This window comes from Scyliorhinus torazame, chromosome 8, assembly GCF_047496885.1.
Source record: "Scyliorhinus torazame isolate Kashiwa2021f chromosome 8, sScyTor2.1, whole genome shotgun sequence".
Lineage (NCBI taxonomy): Eukaryota > Metazoa > Chordata > Chondrichthyes > Carcharhiniformes > Scyliorhinidae > Scyliorhinus > Scyliorhinus torazame.
This window is the reverse complement of record NC_092714.1, coordinates 58,154,691-58,174,227: the sequence shown is the minus strand read 5'-3', so window position 1 is coordinate 58,174,227 and position 19,537 is coordinate 58,154,691. Positions and strand designations below refer to the sequence as shown.

At 51.8% G+C, this 19,537-nt stretch overlaps 1 protein-coding gene across 2 annotated transcripts in view; it reads right to left on the bottom strand.

Moving 5' to 3' along the window:
• The window catches only part of dusp27 (dual specificity phosphatase 27), an 80,565-nt gene that overhangs the window by 11,423 nt on the left and 49,605 nt on the right, over positions 1-19,537 (bottom strand). Inside the window, exons 4-5 of one of the 2 annotated variants that reach the window (XM_072513675.1) lie at positions 19,230-19,416; positions 7,807-8,024 (exon numbers count right to left, since the gene is read on the bottom strand). In XM_072513675.1, coding sequence (XP_072369776.1) covers positions 7,807-8,024; positions 19,230-19,416 — 405 coding nt within the window. Of the gene's footprint in view, positions 1-7,806; positions 8,025-19,229; positions 19,459-19,537 lie in introns of both variants that reach the window. The other variant, XM_072513674.1, reaches the window with a different exon arrangement.

The window sequence follows — 19,537 nt, the reverse complement described above, 5'->3', positions numbered from 1 at the left end:
CCTCCCCTCTCCCCCCACCACCCCCCTGTACTAGCCCCTAGAAGCTCTCAGGGCAATTGCCAGCGGCTCTATTGCTAGCGCAAAGAGCAGTGGGGAGAAGGGGCACCCCTGCCTTGACCCTCGGTACAGTCTAAAATAGTCAGATGTCGTCCTGTTCGTCCTTACACTAGCCTCCGGAGCCTGGTACAGCAGCCTAACCCAGTCGATAAAGCCCTACCCGAACCAAATCATCCCAACACCTCCCATAAATAGTCCCACTCAACCCGGTCAAAACCTTTTCGGCATCCATTGCCACGACTACCTCTACCTCCCTACTCTCCGGGGGCATCATGATCACATTTAGTAGCCTTCTTAGGTTGGCCACCAGCTGCCTGCCCTTGACGAACCCGGTTTGGACCTCCATAATAATGTCCGGCACACAGCCATCAATCCTAGAAGCCAGAAGCTTGGCTAGTAATTTTGCATCTACATTGAGCAGAGAGATTGGCCTATAGGACCCACATGCCTCCGGGTCTTTGTCCTGTTGCAGTATCAGAGAGATGGTGGCCTGTGACATCGTTGGGGGGGCAAAACCTCTCTGTCTCTTGCCTCTTTAAAAACCCTAACCAGCACCGGCCCCACTATCTCAGAGAACTTTTTATAGAACTCCACCGGATATCCATCCTGGCCCGGGGCTTTACCCGATTGCATGGCCCTCAAGTCCTCCAATGTTTCTTCAGTCCTAATCGGGGGCCCCCGCCTGTCTGCCAACCCCCTATGCACTTTTGGGATGATCAGTCCGTCCAAAAAGCGCCTCATCCCCTCCGGCCCCACGGGGGGTTCCGAGGTATAAAGCTTACTGTAGAAGTGCCTGAACAACTTGTTCAGCCCTGCCGGATCTCCTCCCAAGTTTCCACCCCCCACACCCCCGTCGACTACTTTCCCCATTTCCCTAGCCGTCTCCCTCTTCCTCCGTTGCTGTGCCAGCATTCTACTGGCTTTCTCCCCATGCTCGTAGATCGCGCCCCTCGCCTTCATAAGCTGCTCCACAGCCTTACCTGTGGACAACACCCCAAACTCCGTCTTCAGCCTTCGTCGTTCCCTTAATAACTCTGCCGTCGGAGTCTCCGCATACCTCCTGTCTATCTGTAAGATCTCCTTTACCAGTCGGTCCGTTTCTGCCCTGTCCTGCAGGTCTGTCCCTATGTGCTCGGATCGAGATCAGCTCCCCTCTCACCACTGCCTTCAGCCCCTCCAGAGCACTGCAGCTGAGACTTCCCGTGTCATTAACCTGCAGGTAGTTTTGCATACATTTCCTCACCCTCTCACACACCACCTCGTCCGCCAACAGACCAACCTCTAACCTCCATTGTGGGCACTGAAAGCTTTCCTTACAGACCTGCAGATCAACCCATTGTGGAGCATGGTCCGAAATAGCGATCGCCGAATATTCTACGTCTGTCACCCCGCCAGCAAATCCCTGCTCATGATGAAAATCCCTGCTCATGATGAAAAAGTCAACTCCTTCCTCGTCGGCCGACTAGCCCTTCATGGGTCAACCCCCCCATTTGCTCCATGAACCCCCTCAGTTCCTTTGCCATCGCCTGCACCCTACCCGTTTTTGAACACTACCGGTCCAGGCCGGGGTCAAGGACTGTGTTAAAATCACTTCCCATAATCAGCCTGTGCGAGTCCAGGTCCGGTATCTTCCCCAGCAGTATCTTAATAAAATCCACATCATCCCAGTTTGGGGCATATACATTGACCAAGACTACCTTCACCCCCTTGAGCTTGCCACTCACAATGACAAATCTACCTCCCCCATCCGAAATTGTGCTACCCGCCTCGAATTGCACCCGTTTGTTAACCAAAATGGCGACCCCTCTGGTCTTAGTATCCAGCCCTGAGTGGAAGACCTGGCTAATCCAGCCCTTCCTTAATCTGACCTGGTCAGGTACTTTCAGATGTGTCTTCTGTAGCATACTTACATCCGCCTTCAGCGCCCTCAGATGTGTGAACACGCGTGCCCTCTTTACTGGCCTGTTTAACCCTCTAACGTTCCAGGTGATCAGCCTGGTTGTGGGGCACCGTGCCCCCCCCCCCTTCACCGATCAGCCATCTTCTTTCTTGGACCCGCCCCAAGCCCGTGTCGCGCCTCCCCTGGCCCGCCTCCTGGCAGCCCCCACCTCCGATCTCCTCCATGTTACTGAACCCAAATGCCTCCCTAGTCAGCATACCAACTACCCCCTTATCCCCCACACCTAGCAACAACACCCTGTAACCTAACCCCTGCCATAAACTAGCTATACGCACCACCCCCCCTACCTGGCTTCCGTAGACCAGCTCACCCAGCTAGCCTGGTGGCTCTCTACTCCGGCGCCATCAAGTCTCCCACCTATTGTTCCCTCTGTCCCATTTCCCCCACCCATCGACACCACTTCCCTAAACCAGCCACCTTCGAGCAATTGCTCTGAAAAAAAGTGATCAAAGAAAACCTCGACACTAGTGCAATCCAAGTAATACAAAGTAAGTAATCGGCACTTCCAACCACCCCCATCAGAACACCAAAAGCCCCCAGACCAAATACCTTAACTTGCCTCTTCTCCAGCAAAACTCGAATACAGAAGAAAAAAAAATAAACAAGAACAACATATAGACATCATTCAATAACTTTTTTAGTTAAGTCAGTTTGGCATCAACCCTTCTCTCTTGACGAAGTCTATCGCGTCCTCTGGCTCTTCAAAATAATAGTGCTGTCCCTCGTGCGTGACCCAAAGGCGTGCCGGGATATAGCAGCCCAAACTTCACCTGCTTCTTAAAACAAACTCTCTTTGACTTGTCTGTAGCCTGCCCTCCTCCTGGCCACCTCCACGTTCAGGTCCTGGTAAATGCGCAAGACACTACTGTTCCAATTCAGCTCCGCGTGCGCTTGGCTCACTGTAGCACCCGCTCCTTGTCCAGGAACCTGTGGAACCTAACCACCATCGCTCGTGTGGGGCGGGGGGGGGGGCTGTCTCGCCAGCGCTCTGTGCGCCCTGTCGACCTTCAACGGACGAGGGACGACATCATCCCCCAACAGCTTCTGGAACATGTCTGCCACATATGCGGTCGCATCCACTCCCTCGGCCCCCTCCGGGAGACCAACGATTCTTAAATTCTGCCGACGGGACCTATTTTCCAGGTCCTCCACCTTCTCCAGAAGCCTTTTTTGTTGGTCTTTCAGCCTCCCCATCTCCACCTCCACCACCGTTTGGTGATCCTCCTGCTCCTCCAGCGCCTTCTCCAGCTTCTGGATCGTCCGATCCTGTGCTCCAGGCGCTCGATTGATTTCTGAACCGGGTCTAAACTGTCCCGTTTCAGCGCGGTGAAGCCCTCTTGGATGGCCTTCAACGGATGCTCCGTTGTTGGCTGGGCTGTCTGCACCGGGGTCCGGACATCGGCCATATGTCCTCCTCCGCAGCCTCAACACTGCCCTTGTTTGCCCACTTCGTCAACTGTTTACGATTCTTTCCGCTTCTTAATTCCATACAACCTATATCTGGAGTCAGTGCCTATGCCTTCAGATCCAGCCCTCAAAAGCACAAAGAAGTCGGGGGGTGGGGGGTGGGGGGGTGGGGGGGGGGGGGGGGGGGGGGGGGTGGGGGGGGGGGGGGGGGGGGGGGGAGTCCAAAAGTCCGACCGGAGCGAAAGCCACCAAATGTGCGACTTACTCCCTCATAGCCACCACGGAAGTCTCCAATGTTGGGCATTTATTACAGGTCCCCAAACTGCCAATGAGCGAGAGGGGCCGATGGTAGAGAGATTTTGTGTAGGTGCAAAAGTAACAGGGTTGTTGTGGTAGGGGATTTTAATTTCTTCTATATTGACTGGGACTCACTTAGTGCTCGGAGCTTGGGTAGGGCAGAGTTTGTAAGGTGCATCCAGGAAGGCTTCTTGATACAATATGTAGATAGTCAACTAGGGAAGGGGCAGTATTGGACCTGGCATTGTAGAATGAGGTGGTTGAGGTTTCAGTAGGGGAACATTTTGGGAGTAGTGACCACAATTCCACAAGTTTTAGGGTACTTTTTAATAGGGATGAAGGTAAACCTCGCGTTAAGGTGCTAAACTGGGAATGGCAAATTAGGACAACATTGGACAGGAATTGAAGAATTTGGATTGGGTCTGGCTGTTGGAGGGTAAATCAACATTGGACATGTGGGAGTCTTTCAGCGACAATTGATTAGGATTCAGGAAAGTCACGTTCATGAGAATGAAGGATAAGTATGGGAAGTTTAGGGAGCCTTGGATAACGGGTTATTGTGAACCTTGTCAAAAAGAAAAAGGAGGCTTTGTATGGTCTAGAAGGGTGGGGACAGTCAAAACCCTTGAGGAGTATAAAAAAAGTAGCAAGTAGGATTAAGGTGAATCCCAAAGCTTTGTATTCATATGTAAAAAGCAAGAGGGTGGCCAGGGAAAGGATTGGGCCACTTGAGGACTGTGGGGGGGGAATCTATATGTTAAGCCAGAGGAAATGGGCGAGGTACTAAATGAATACTTTGCATCAGTGTTCACCAAAGAAAGGGAAGAAGATTCTTCGCTAGGCTGTGTGGACAGTCTGGGTCATTTTGACATTGAAAAGGAGGAAGTATTGGGTCTTCCAAAAGACATTAAGGTAGATACGTCTCCTGGGTCGGATGGGATTTATCTCAAGAATACTGAGGGAAGCAAGGGAGGAAATTTCTGGGGCCTTAAACTTACATCTTTGTATCCTCATTGGCTACAGGTGAGAACCCAGAAGACGGGAGAATAGCTAATGTGGTACTGCTGTTTACGAAAGGTTACAGGGCTAATCCAGGAAACTATAGGCAGTGAGTGAACCTCACATCAGTAGTAGGTAAATTATTGGAGGGAATTCTCAGGGACAGGATTTATACATTTGGAAGCAAATGGTCTTATTAGCGATAGACAGCATGGTTTTGTGAAAGGGAGGTCATGCCTCACTAACTTTATCGAGTTTTTTGAGGAGGTGACAAAGATGATTGAGGGGAGGGCAGTGGATGTTGTACATGGACTTCAGTAAAGCCTTTGACAAGGTACCTCATGGCAGACTGGTATGAAAGGTGAAGTCACATGGGATCAGAGGTGAGGTGCCAAGATGGATACAGAACTGGCTCGGTCACAGAAGGCAGAGGGTAGCACTAGAAGAGTGTTTTTCTGAATGGAAGGTTGTGACTAGTGGTGTTCCACAGGGATCTGTGCTGGAACCTCTGTTGTTTGTCGTATACATAAACGATTTGGAGGAAGATGTAGCTGGTCTGATAAGTAAGTTCGCGGGTCAGTGCTTCTAAATAGTGAAAAGCTGTAAACAGTAGAAGTCTGAAGAGATTTAGAGGTCCATGTCTGTAGGTCATTAAAATGCCAGACAGGTGCAGAAAATAATTTAAAAAGACTAATTGAAGGCCTAGAATAGAAGTCATGCTTCAGCAAAACAAAGCCCTGGTTCGGCCACATCTGGAGTACTGTGAGCAATTCAGGGCACCACACCTTCTCAACAACAACATTTACAAGTTTCAGCCCCTTTAAAATTATATTCTGCTTTTCTATTATTATGATCAAAGTGAATAACGTCACACTTGCCCATATTACACTCCCATCTGCCACATTGTTGTCCATTCATGTAACCTGTTCAGATCTCTTTTGTGGCCTCTTATGATCCTCCTCGGAGCTTGCATTGTCACTTCGCTTTGTACAGTCAGCAAACCTAGATGCATTACTCTCTCTTGCTTCATCTTAATTGTCAACATAGGTTGTAAACAGATGAGGCCCCAGCACTGGTCCTTGTGGCACTCCACTAGTTGTAGCCTGCCAATGTGAAAATGCCCCATTTATCCCTTCTCTTTGCTTCCTGTCCATTAACAAATCCTCTATTCCTGCTAATACATCACCCCCAAATCAATGAGCCCTTGCCTTGTGTATTAACCATTTATATGGCACTTTATCAAATGCCTAACAATATGGGATGATTTGATCCACGTTTTTCAAATGGAACTCTAAGCGAGACTGATAAGGGAGAGAGAGCGAAATTATTTCTGCTGACTGTGGGTGCCTAAGATTAAGGGACATAAATATTGGAACCAGATTTTTCATGAATGAAGCTCGGAAACACTTTTACACAGAGGCCAGCAAAAATTTGAAACTCTGCTGTGAGTGACATTTGTTGCCAGGTCAATTGATCATTTTAAATTTGTGATTGATAGATTGTTGTTAACCAAAGCTATTAAGGGACATGGGTCCCATGAATAGCAGAACAGGATTGAGGGGCTAAATGGCTTATTCCTGTTTCTATATTCCTATAATCTTCCAATCGACCCATTGAGATGGAGATGGTGCCAGAGGACAGGAATATTAAACTTCTGTTTAAAAATGAGGAGAGGGATAAACCCAACAACTGCAGGCAAGTCAGCCCAATGTCGTTGGTGGGGAAACTTTCAGAGACAATATTCTGTGAAAAAATTAATTGGCATTGGGGAAAAGTATGGACTAACAAATGAAAGGCAGCACAGATTTGTTAAAGGCAAATCATGTTTGACGAACATTATCAAATTTTTTGATGAAGTAACAGGGTAGATGAGGATAGTGTATACAAGATTGGCTATTGGATAGAAAACAGTAGTGAAAAATTGTTTTTGAGACTGGAGGGAAGCAACAATGATATCCTTCATGGATCAATGTTAGGGCTCTCTGTGATATAGATTAATTATCTGCACAAGTGTACTCTGGGTAGAATTTCAAAGGCTACAGATGATACAGAACTTGGCATTGGAGTGAACAATAACTCTTGCTTTGCATATTTACTGGCTGTCTTTTTGATATAAAATATACTTGGGAGTATAGTGTTCAATTCTGGTCGCTGCACTACCAGAAGGATGTGGAGGCTTTAGAGAGGGCGCAGAAGAGATTTACCAGGATGTTGCCTTTTTTTACACTAGTGTAGTGGGTGCCTGGAACTCGCTGCCGGAGTAGGTGGTGGAAGCAGGGACGATAGTGACGTTTAAGGGGCATCTTGACAAATACATGAATAGAGAGATATGGACCCCGGAAGTGTAGAAGATTTTAGTTTCGATGGGCAGCATGGTCGCCACAGGCTTGAAGGGCCTTTTCCTGTGCTGTACTTTTTGTTTTTTGTTCCAAAATGATCAAAGTTGCATTCTGGCCTCATTTAACTAATATGGAAAAAGTTTGGCTACCTGAGAAGCATACATGGGGATACCTGTGAAATATATAATATCTAGTTCATATCAAATCATAGATGGGATACATTGCTAGCATTAACCCAAAATACAAATATATATTGGGCTGTGTCCGGCAACTCCACAACATCAAGGACATCAGGTCCAAACGGAGGCCAATGTCGGTCGGGGCTATTATGTTACTTTACGTAGTATATATATATTACTCTTTGAACCAGCTGAGTTGATGAAATAAACAATAGTCTTTTTTAAAGATGAACTAATTTAATGAGTAATATAAATAATATTTGAGTCCTTTGTACTTAATACTCAACTAGTAAAAGAAATAAAATACGGCAAAGATATAACTATACAATGTAATAATGAAATAACTTATATTCTCTCTAGCTATTCTATGTCTTGTCTGTTCACTCTCCTGAAGCACACTCTCTCAGAAAGAGCGTGAAAGTCTTTCTTACACCATCTGATAGTGAGTCATCTAGTGTTGAATTGACCGTACTACATTTACATATTCATATACATAGATCACTACAGGGGCTATGCCATTTACTATGCCCTAGTTTGATTAGCATTGAGAATCTGAATCACCGTTTACCTCTGCATGTCAGAAGTGCTTCATCCATAAACTCCGCAGCTTTACGAAAGTGTTTGGACAGGTCAAAGTCAGGGAAGTCATCCGCTTCGATTCCTAGGTACTGAATTTCCATTCCTGCATAAAAGCCTGTTGTGGTGTACACACCCGTACCGTGGGCAGCATTAAGGATGTGAGTTATACCCAGTCGTTTCAATCGAACCTTATTCACCGTTGCACTCCTGGAAAAACAAAATGAAGCTGATACCAATTTTCTGTGGTCATGAGCCAACTAAACAGTAATTTAGAGCATAAAGGTTTACCCTCTGCATTTTCCCAGCACTGGGACAGTTTTCAAAGCACCTTTTTGTGTCAAGTGCTCTGAAAGAACATTCCAGATTTTGAAAGACCTCCATCATTCCCTTATTTTTTTAAAAGTGTACTTTATTCCAAATATATGTAAAACAGCAACAAATAAAATACACACTCCACAAAATCACAGTCCACGGTTTATATAATTTCCCCCCTTTTATCCCCTCCCGCCCCCTGTGACGAACAATTCCTCAAACAGTGTCATGAACAACCCCCACCATACCTCAAAGCCCTTCGCTGCCCCCCAATCATCTCCAACTGGAGAAAGTTGTGCAAGTCTCCCGGCCACACCCAGCAGCGTATCTAACCTCCAATTCAACAGGATCCTTCCCAGGCAATTAGAGTGGCAAAGGCCACAACGTCGGCCCCCTACCACTCCAGCATTTCCGATACCCCAAAAATCGCCACCATTGGGTCCGGCCTGACCTCCACCCCCACAATCTTAGATAGCGTCCGAAACACCGCTTCCCAGATCTCTCCAGCTTTTCATAACCCCAGAACATGTGCGCATGATTCGCTGGCCCTCGCCCACACTTCTCGCACTTGGCCATCCTCTGGAGGAACCCACTCATCCTCACCCCGGGTCACATGTACTCTATGTAACACCTTGAATTGAATCAAGCTCATTCTCGTGCAGGGGGAAGCTGAATTCACCCTCCGTATCGCCCCACACCACAGTCCCCAGCCTAATACCCCCAACTCCTCCTCCCATTTGTTCTTGATCCTCACCACTTGCGCTCCCCCAACCACCCATATATATCCCAAATCCTACCCTCTACCAACCCACCTGGGAGCAGCAGGTTTTTGAGTACGCATACGGAACATGTATCTCTCAAATGTCTCATTCTTTTTGGGGGAGTAATGCCGATTGAAGTATCTAACGACTTCATTGTATCTCTTGGTATCCTCCTCTGTGCCGAATGCAGTTGCACAGTTAAATTGCTTCTGGGCCTGCCACCGTTGGCAGCAACACAATTCGCCTTTCATCAGGCTGAGCCTGCAGGCCTAGGGCCGGAACATCTAGTTTGAACTGCTGCTTGAAGAGCCGCCAGCTTTTGTCTACGTTACTGGATATCTGACGCTGGTGGGGGGGGCTTTCTGTCCTTCCATCTCGCTCTTCAGCGTCTTCTACTGCATTCAGTCACAAGCTGCAGTTCACCAGATCGGTCTGTCCGCCAAATTTGAACTTCGTCACTGCCTTTGTTATCTTCAAATATTCAGCACTCTTGGTATCATGTTGCGTTTGGTGTTTAATGTCAAGCAAGGAATCTACCAAATGACTCGACTTGTCCAAACCAGGATCTTTATTGAATCACACATGGCAAGATTGCGATCTGTTACAGAGCAAGTTATCATGGTGTTTCTTTGTACTGCTCTGGAATACACCGAGCACGACTGTTCACTTGTACGTCTTGCAACCATCTGCCGATGGATGGATATGCCCCCACTTATTTTGGAGTGCCTTGTCACATGACCACTGTCTTGAGACTGCATGGTGTGTCTGTACCGCCACCTGCTGGTTGGAGTTCGCACCACCAGCCATCTATGATATTGCTTACATGCATCTCACCACAGAAATGTTGAGCGCAATTCTCCGGAAAGATTTCTAGGTGTGGTAGCGAGGGGGAACTCCTGTAAGCTTCTCAGCACTCGGCCCAGAGATGCCGGAAACACTATTCAATGTTAATTGGCCCACTTAACGAGGCCCCATGGGCTTCTCGCCGCAAATGAAGACTCAACCAGCTGATTCGCCGGCACCGTGCTTGCCAGCCCGCCACTAACCAGTTCGAGCAGCACTTAAGCAGAACTTGCTCAGCTCGCAGCCATGGCGCCGAGAAGACCGGTCCCAAGATTCGGCGATGCGGACCTGGGGAGGCTCCTTGATGCGGTATAGGCCAGTAGAGCTATCCTGTTCGCCCGAGGATCCCGGAGATTGAGCCACAGGGCAGCCAGTGCTGCCTGGGATGAGGTGGCGGCGGATGTAAGCTCTGGGAGTATGACCAAGATGACTGGCTTCTGGTGCTGTAAAAAGGTCAATGACCAACACCGGTCAACACGGGTGAGTAAACCCCAGACCTCCCTTCACTTTCCCCCCCACCCCGCCCCCACCACCACTGTGAACCTCACGTGTGGCTAACGAAGCCCTCGGTCTTCTCAGGATAAGCTTCCGCAAAACCGTCGGGCGAGAGCGCAGACTGGCGACGGGTGCCGGACAAGAATCCTCACCTCCTTCAAGAAGCGGGCCGTGGAGGTGACTGGGGTGGCCGAGGACATGGCAGTCACCATTGCAGAGGTTGGTGGAAGCGGAGGTGAGGAACCACCGGACCCCACCCCAAGAACCTGTCAAACGTGAGTTGTTATTGCCGGTCTAACTGACCCATCCCTTCCACTGACCACATGTCCATTCTTCCGCTGGCCCTCCAGCTAAGGATGCATGACCATCCCGGGTGGCCCGCTCCCCAGTCTCCCAGGAGACCAGCTCAGAGGAGAGCTCCAAGGAAGACGTGATCAAGGCATCATAGCTTGTCATCCCCACCCTCCTCCACCGCAGATACACTCAACTCGCTGGTCAGATTTCTGTGGCACAATCTGGTGAGCACCATGCAGTTGCTGATGCACTTAAGATGGAGGCAGGAACCCCCAGGCGAGACAGCAGTCGAAGGTCTGCTGGATCCCAGGACCCAGCTGGGTCCCAGCCAGATGCTGAGCCTCTGGAAGAGTTGTACCCGGAGCTAATGGAGATGATAAGGAGTGGCTGGTATATTCAGAGGGAGATGTCAGTGACATTCCAGCAGCTTCATAGCCGATTGGAGGAGGGCACAGGCACAGGAGCTGTCGCCAGCATAGTGTGGCACCGAGGCCAACAATTGCTAGGGTGGCGAGCGCAGTGGAGAGCATGGTGCACGATGTCGGCACCATTAGTGAAGGTGTCCAAGGTGTTGTGCAGTCGGTGATGGCCATGGCGGAGGGTCTCAGCAGAATGTCTGACTCGCTGGGGAAATGTGACTAGTACCAGGCTGACCTTGATGAGGTGCTGCAGGACATATCCCGCTCTCAGATGGGCATGGGCGAGGCGCTGCGGAGCTTGTCCCAGTCGCAGGTGGGCATTGCTGAGGCGCTGCAGTGCATAGCCCAATCACTGAGGAGCATCGTCGAGGCCATCGACATGATGGTGCAGGCATCGGGGAGCCACCAGGGCTGGCAGAACCAATGTGAAGGGGCAGCCGGGGCTTGAAACAGCTGCCCCTCCCTCCCAAGGTGAGCCCCAAGGCCCTATGGGCACTGAGCGGGAGGGGGCACTGGGTGCAAACCTGGACCGGACCCATGGAGTGGCGATGGTGGCCACCAGCTCTCCAGAATCTCCCCCCCCCCCCCCCTCTAATGAGGCCGCGTATCAGTGAGCACACGGGACATGCCGGCACGGCTGGGCATATGCCGCCGACAAGTGCGCCAGCCCGGGAGCCCCCAGAGGATGCCCACCAGGGGCATCAAATGCCATTGTATGAGGCAAGCAGCCGACTGCCCCAAGCTCTGATATGCATTCTGGGGGACACCTAGCGGTAGAGCTAGGAGGACCAAGCACATCGAGGATCACTGAGGGCACCGGGGGAGGGGTGGGCGGCACCATCGGGAGTGGGGAATTGTATCACACATTGAACACACTTGTGAACAACCAGTGTGATGACTGTCACTTTCATCCACTATGCGGGCTGATATCCGAACCCTTGGCCCATCTCTCCAGGCATCCTCCTCACAGCACCCTGGAGAGATGTGACACAGACTCTGGGAGATGGGGGCAGGGGGTGGGTAAGGTATCAACGACGGACCAGGTCACATCCTAAGTGAGTGAGTATGAGGGCCTCCCTGGCCCTCCAGGCTTGTCGGACCCTCACCGCTGCCACCTGTCCTGCAGCCTCCGGCTGGTCCTCTGGTTCCTCCCTGGGCTCATCCTCCTGCCCCGGCTGGTCCGGCACCACCTCCTCATCCTCCTTGGAGATGGGCACATGTTCCTCATCACTAACCTCCATCTCGTCACCCTGCTGCTGTGAGAGGTTGTGGAGGACACAGCAGACCACAACAAAGCGGGCTGCCCTCCGGGCGGTGTACTGGTGAGCACCAGCGGAGCGGTCGAGGCATCGGAACTGCATCTTGAGGAGTCCGATGCTCTGCCCATTCACGGCCCGATTGGCCACATGGACCTCGTTGTACCGGATCTCTGCTTTGGTCTCCCGCCTCAGTAATGGCGTCATTAGCCACCTCCTCAGCGGGTACCCCTTATCCCTCAAGTGCCAGCTGCCCATCCTGGGGTGGCCCTCTGCATCTGGGGATGACCGACTGCTCCAGGATGTAGCTGTTGTGCACACTTCCTGGGAAGTGTGCACACATGCCTGATCTTCATGTGTACGTTCAGGGTGTGCAACCCCTTCCTGTTAGCGTAGGGCACTCCCAGATGGCCAGGTGAGCGCAAGGCAACATGGGTGCCATCCATTACCCCCCTGGACTTGCGGCATCCTGGCGATAGCAGAGAATCATGCTGCCCGCCCAGCCAGTTGGGCTTGGTCCATGTCAAAGCTCAGACAAACCGGGTATCCGTGACCTGTCGGATACACCTGTGGCCTGAGATGCCACAAAGGTCCCCACTCGAACCCAGGAATGATCCTGAGGTGTAAAGCTTCAAGGCTGTGGTGATCTTGACGGCCACGAGCGGGTGACGTCCTCCTCGACGTGGTGCCAAGTTTGCAAGGACATGGCTCAGGTGCCGCACTGTCTCCTTGTTGAGGCAGAGCCTCCTGTGGCACGTGCAGTCCGTCATCTGTTCGAATGACCAGCGATGCCTGTACACCCTAGGCAGTCGGGGGACTACCTTCTGGGTCCCTCGGCCTGATGGGTGGCTAGGTCCTCAGGGTGTGGGGTGGGGCCGACACGTGGACTGCATCTGCAGACGCTGCTGGTGCCGCAGTCTGGCCGTCCGGCCCAGCATCAGCACCACTAGGGCAAGTTCTTCTGGGTCCAAAATCCTTTCCATAACGTCCAATCTCTGTAAGGCATTGGGAGAGGGTGTTAGACTGACAAACTCATTGGGAGAGGGTGTTAAGACTGACAAACAGTGGTGGCCCCCCCACCCATGCACTCCTAGTCGCAGCAGGCTCCCTACCCCGGACACCGCACATAACGTCACCTGGACTGGGCACTGGTCCCCTCCCCAGGGCGCTCGCCCACCCTCTGGCTGTGGACATGTCCCCGGAGCTGTGTTCCATCTCCTGGGTGTTCGGACCTCGGCTGCTGCGCGTGTGGTGTTGCCTCCCGCAGTGTTCAGGCATTGTGGTCTGATTGGGAGGCAATGACTCCCACATGCTACAAGGCCTGTCCACCCACAAAAATCCACTAGCATTGTGTGAATTGCTCACTTAACCATGATTACCAATTCCCTATTAGCAGTAGCTTTCAGACATGCGGCCAGAGGCCTTGTCAGTAGGTGAGGGTTAAGAGTGGTCGATGGACCCGCTAACGGAGCCCCAACGGCACTTTTTTTTTTAAAAAACCAACCCGTGGGGAAGGAAGGAGAAAGGTCCCCTACAGACCTGCATGGATCGGACCCGCAGCAAAACGGGGAAAAAAGTGGCCCTGGAGCAGCGGGAGAAGAAAGAAGAAAAAAACAAAATGGCGGCACCCATGGACAGGGAGGAGATGAAAGAGTTCATCAAGTGCTGCTTCGAGGAGCTGCGTAAGGAGATGGTGGCGCCTATACTGGCAATGGTTGAAAGACTTGGAGCAACCCAGAAAGCCCAAGAGGTGAAGATCCAGGAAAAAGTGAGTGAGAACGACGACGAGCTCATGGGCCTGGCGAAGAGAGTGGCACGGCACGAGGCGCTGCACAAGACATGGGCGGGAAGACTCGAAGACCTGGAGAACAGATTAAGGAGAAACAACTTGAGGATCCTGGGTCTCCCAGAAGGAGTGGAGGGGGCCGATGCCACGGCATATGCGGGCACAATGATCGGGGCGCTGATGGGTGCGGAGGCCCCCCGGGATTGCTGGAGCTGGATGGGGCGCACTGAGTGCTAGCGAGGAAGCCCAAGGCAAAAGAGCCTCCAAGGGCGATGGTGGTGAGATTTCACTGGTTTACGGACGAGAGGGTCCTGAAATGGGCCAAGAAGGAACGGAGCAGCAAGTGGGACAATGCGGAGATCAGAATATACCCGGACTGGAGCGCGGAGGTCGCTAAGCGGAGAGCGGGTTTCAACCGGGCCAAAGCGGTGCTGCATCGGAAAGGAGTGAAATTTGGAATGTTGCAGCCAGCGCGACTGTGGGTTACACATAATGGCCAACACCACTACTTCGAAACGCCCGAAGAGGCATGGACCTTGATACTAGCTGAAAAATTGGACTCTAATTGAGGGTTTGTGTGGGAGGGGGGTGTTTGAGGGTTGAAGTATGATGGTTGTTGTACATAGGGGGTCAACCACACGCAGGAAATGCTATATGGGCTGGGGGAGAGGGACAAGGCCACGACAGGAGCTGCGCCATGGGGGGCGGGGCAGACTTTGGAAAACGCGGGGTTGTCTTTCCCGCACGCGGCAAGAGAGGCGGGAAAGGGAACAAAGGAATGTACATTGATTGGGAGATTCCCACACGGGTGGGGGTCAAAGGGATGGCGGGGGAAGCCGGGGTCAGCAGGTGTCAGCTGACTTACGGGAGGGATATGGGGGGAGCAAAAAAGCTGTGGGGGGGGGGGGGGGGGAAGGGAAAGGGTTGCTGCTGCACTGGCCGAAAGAGAACGGGACACAGAAGAGGTGGCTGGGACGGGGGGTCCCCCGGCTGGGGGACTGGAGAGTGAGGGAGACGCGGACAAGGGACTGGCCCAGAAAAGGAGATGGCTAGTCGGGTTTCAACCGGGCCAAAGCGGTGCTGCATCGCGCGGGTTCCGGACCTGGAGGTAGGAGGACTGATAATGGGAGGGGACTTCAATACGGTGCTGGACCCAGCACTGGACCGCTCCAGATAAAGGGTGGGAAGGAGGCCAGCGGCGGCCAAGGTACTTAGGGGGTTTATGGATCAGATGGGGGGGGGGGGGGGGGAAGAGAGTGGACCCATGGAGGTTTGCAAGACTGCAGGCCAGGGAATTTTCTTTTTTCTCCCACGTGCATAAGGCTTACTCCCGGATAGATTTCTTTGTTCTGGGCAGGGCGCTCATCCCGAGAGTGGAGGGGACGGAGTATTCGCCCATAGCCGTTTCGGACCATGCCCCGCACTGGGTGGAACTGGAGCTGGGAGAGGAGAGGGACCAACGCCTACTGTGGTGGTTGGATGTGGGACTGCTGGTCGATGAGGTGGTGTGTGGGAAGGTGAGGGGGTGTATTGAAAGGTACTTGGAGGCCAACGACAACGGGGAGGTATGAGTGGGGTTGGTATGGGAGGCGTTGAAGGCAGTGATCAGGGGAGAGCTGATCTCCATCAGGGCTATTAGGGAGAAGACAGAGGGAATGGAAAGGGAGAGGTTAGTGGGGGAGATCTTGCGAGTGGGCAGGAGATACACAGAGACCCCGGAGGAAAGATTACTTGGGGAAAGGCGACGGCTCCAGACGGAGTTTGACCTGCTGACCACGGGCAAGGCGGAGGCACAGTGGAGGAAGGCGCAAGGGGCGACTTACGAGTACGGGGAAAAGGCGAGTCGGATGCTGGCGCACCAGCTCCATAAGAGGGCGGCAGCGAGGCAAATAGGGGGAATCAAAGATGGAAGGGGAGCCACGGTTCGAAGTGCAACGAAAATAAATAAGGTAGTCAAGGACTTCTATGAAGAGCTGTATAGATCCCAGCCTCCAGGGGGGGGAAGGGGGGATGAGGCGATTCCTGGACCAGCTGGGGTTCCCGAGGGTGGAGGAGCAGGAGGCGGTTGGTTTGGGGGCACCAATTGGGTTGGAGGAGTTGAGTAAGGGTTTGGGGAGCATGCAGGCGGGGAAGGCCCCGGGGCTGGACGGGTTCCCAGTGGAATTCTATCGAAAATATGTGGACCTGCTGGCCCCGCTACTAGTGAGGACCTTCAACGAGGCAAGAGAGGAGGGAACCCTGCCCCAGACAATGTCGGAGGCGACAATCTCCTTGATTCTAAAGCGAGACAAGGATCCACTGCAATGTGGATCGTACAGGCCGATTTCGCTCCTCAATGTGGATGCTAAGCTATTGGCGAAGGTACTGGCCACTAGGATTGAGGACTGTGTCCCAGGGGTGAGGACCAAACGGGATTCGTAAAGGGCAGGCAGTTAAATACCAATGTGCGGCGGCTCTTAAACGTGATAATGATGACATCGGAGGAGGGAGAGGTGGAGATAGTGGCAGCTATGGACGTGGAAAAAGCCTTTGACCGAGTAGAGTGGGAGTACCTCTGGGAGGTATTGCGCAGGTTTGGGTTCGGGGGAGGGTTTATTAGATGGGTTAAGCTCCTTTACAGCGCCCCGGTGGCGAGTGTAGTGACGAACCGGCGGAGGTCGGTGTACTTTTGGCTGTACCGAGGGACGAGACAGGGGTGCCCCCTGTCCCCCCTGTTGTTTGCATTGGCGATCGAACCCTTGGCCATATCGCTTAGGGAGTCTCAGAAATGGAGGGGGATAGTCCGCGGGGGAGAGGAGCATCGGGTATCGCTATATGCGGATGACCTGCTGCTATACGTGGCGGACCCAATGGAGGGGATGGTGGAGGTCATGCAGACTCTGAAGGAGTTTGGAGAGTTCTCGGTCTACAAGCTTAATGTAGAGAAGAGTGAGCTTTTTGTATTACAGGCAGGGGACCAAGAAAGAGGGATAGGGGACCTACCGCCGAGGAGGGCGGAGAGGGGTTTTCGGTATCTGGGGATCCAGATAGCCAGAAGTTGGGGGGCCCTACATAAACTGAATTTGACGAGGGTGGTGGAGCAAATGGAGGAGGATTTTAAAAGATGGGACATGCTCCCGCTCTCGTTGGCGGGTAGGGTGCAGTCGGTCAAAATGGTGGTCCTTCCAAGGTTTTTTTTCGTGTTTCAGTGCCTCCCCATCGTGATCACCAAGAGCTTTTTCAAGCGAGTAGGTAGGAGTATTATGGGGTATGTGTGGGCAAATAAGACCCTGAGGGTTAGGAGAGGGTTCTTGGAACGCAACAGGGACCGAGGAGGGTTGGCTTTGCCAAACCTAGAGAGTTACTACTGGGCAGCAAACGTGGCGATGATCCACAAGTGGGTCATGGAGGGAGAGGGGGCGGCATGGAAGAGGATGGAGATGGCGTCCTGTAAAGGAACGAGCCTTGGGGCGTTGGTAATGGCACCGCTGCCGCTCTCGCCGACAAAATACACCGCAAGCCCGGTGGTGGCGGCAACACTAAGGATCTGGGGCCAGTGGAGAAGACACAGGGGTGCAATGGGAGCATCGGTGTGGTCCCCGATCAGGGGTAACCACCGGTTTGTCCTGGGGGCACAGCCTTAGAATAAAAGGGAGTCACTTTAGAACAGAGATGAGGAGAAATTTCTTCAGCCAGAGAGTGGTGGGTCTGTGGAATTCATTGCCACAGAGGGCGGTGGAGGCCAGGACATTGAGTGTCTTTAAGACAGAAGTTGATAAATTCTTGGTTTCTCAAGGAATTAAGGGCTATGGAGAGAGAGCAGGTAAATCGAGTTGAAATCAGCCATGATTGAATGGTGGAGTGGACTCAATGGGCCGAATGGCTTTACTTCCACTCCTATGTCTTATGGTCTTATGGGGAAGATGGACGGGGGGTTCCAAGGCTGGCATCGGGCGGGGATAAGAAGAATGGGGGACCTGTTCATTGACGGGACATTTGTGAGCCTAGGGGCACTGGAGGAGAAATTTGAGTTACCCCCGGGAAATGCATTTAGATATATGCAGGTGAGGGCTTTTGTGAGGCGACAGGTGAGGGAATTTCCGTTGCTCCCGGCACAAGAAGTTCAAGATAGGATGATCTCGGGGGTATGGGTCGGGGAGGGCAAGGTGTCGGAAATATACCAAGAGATGAAAGAAGAGGGGGAAGCGCTAGTAGAGGAATTGAAAGGTAAATGGGAGGAGGAGCTGAGGGAGGAGATTGAGGAAGGGTTATGGGCTGATGCCCTGGGTAGGGTTAATACCTCCTCTTCGTGTGCCAGGCTCAGTCTGATACAATTTAAGGTGGTTCACAGAGCGCATTTGACGAGGCTGAGTAGGTTCTTTGGGGTAGAGGATAGATATGAAAGATGTTCAGGGAGCCCGGCGAACCATGTCCATATGTTTTGGTCATGCCCGGCATTGGAGGGGTTCTGGAGAGGTGTGGCGGGAGTAATATCCCAGGTGGTGAAAGTCCGGGTCAAGCCAAGCTGGGGACTAGCAATATTTGGAGTAGTGGATGAGCTGGAAGTGCAGGAGGCGAAAGAGGCTGGAATTCTGGCCTATGCCTCCCTAGTAGCCCGGCGAAAGGTCTTGCTCTTGTGGAAGGAGGCGAAGCCCCCTAGCCTGGAGGCCTGGATTAACGACATGGCGGGGTTCATAAAATTGGAGAGAATTAAGTTTGCTTTGAGAGGGTCTGCACAGGGGTTTTACAGGCGGTGGCAACCGTTCCTAGAATATCTCGCGGAGCGTCAGAAGAAGGTCGATCAGCAGCAACCCGGGGTGGGGGGGGGGGGGGGGGGACGAGGAACGAGAGATTGTTTGAGGGGATGGACGAGCGGGAGATAGCATGGAGGGAAACGGTACGTGCGGCCAAGAGCCAGTGTATAAAGCTATGTAAATATACCATCTTGCCATGTATATATCCTGCTCAGGGAGATTTTGCGTTATTTTGTTACGGGGGGGGGGTTACTGTTTGTAAGGGGAAAAATTGTGTTAAAAAACCTTAATAAAAAAAATATATATTTTTTTAAAAGTGGTCGATGGCGCAGATGGGCAAGGAGCAAGATAGTCTGCGCAAGATAGCGCAACGAGGCCAGAGAATCGCGTACTTTAACATTCTCTCTCCACAGATGCTGCCAGACCAGCTGAGTATTTTCAGCATTTTCTCTTTTGATTTCAGATTCTAATCATCTGCAGTATTTTGCTTTAGAATTATTTATTCAGACTTACTTTTCAGCTATGAAGACATTTGGCCACACCTCATCCATAAGTTCTCTGGGGGCCTCCATCTTTTGCATCAGAGCACGCTGGATATCCATGATGCAGGGTGTGTTGTATCTGCTGGTGTCATCAAACTTCACTTTTACCCGGTTATAAAGATCTTCCACCAGTAGCTGCTCAGCTGACTCCATCATTTCTGGTGACATTGGCTTAAATTTTATTCCTTTGGGTTTCAACTCTTCAGATACAAACAATGAAGAATATTTTTGAAACATTTAAAATTCAGATTGAACTTGGGAGCAATGAAACACAGAAAT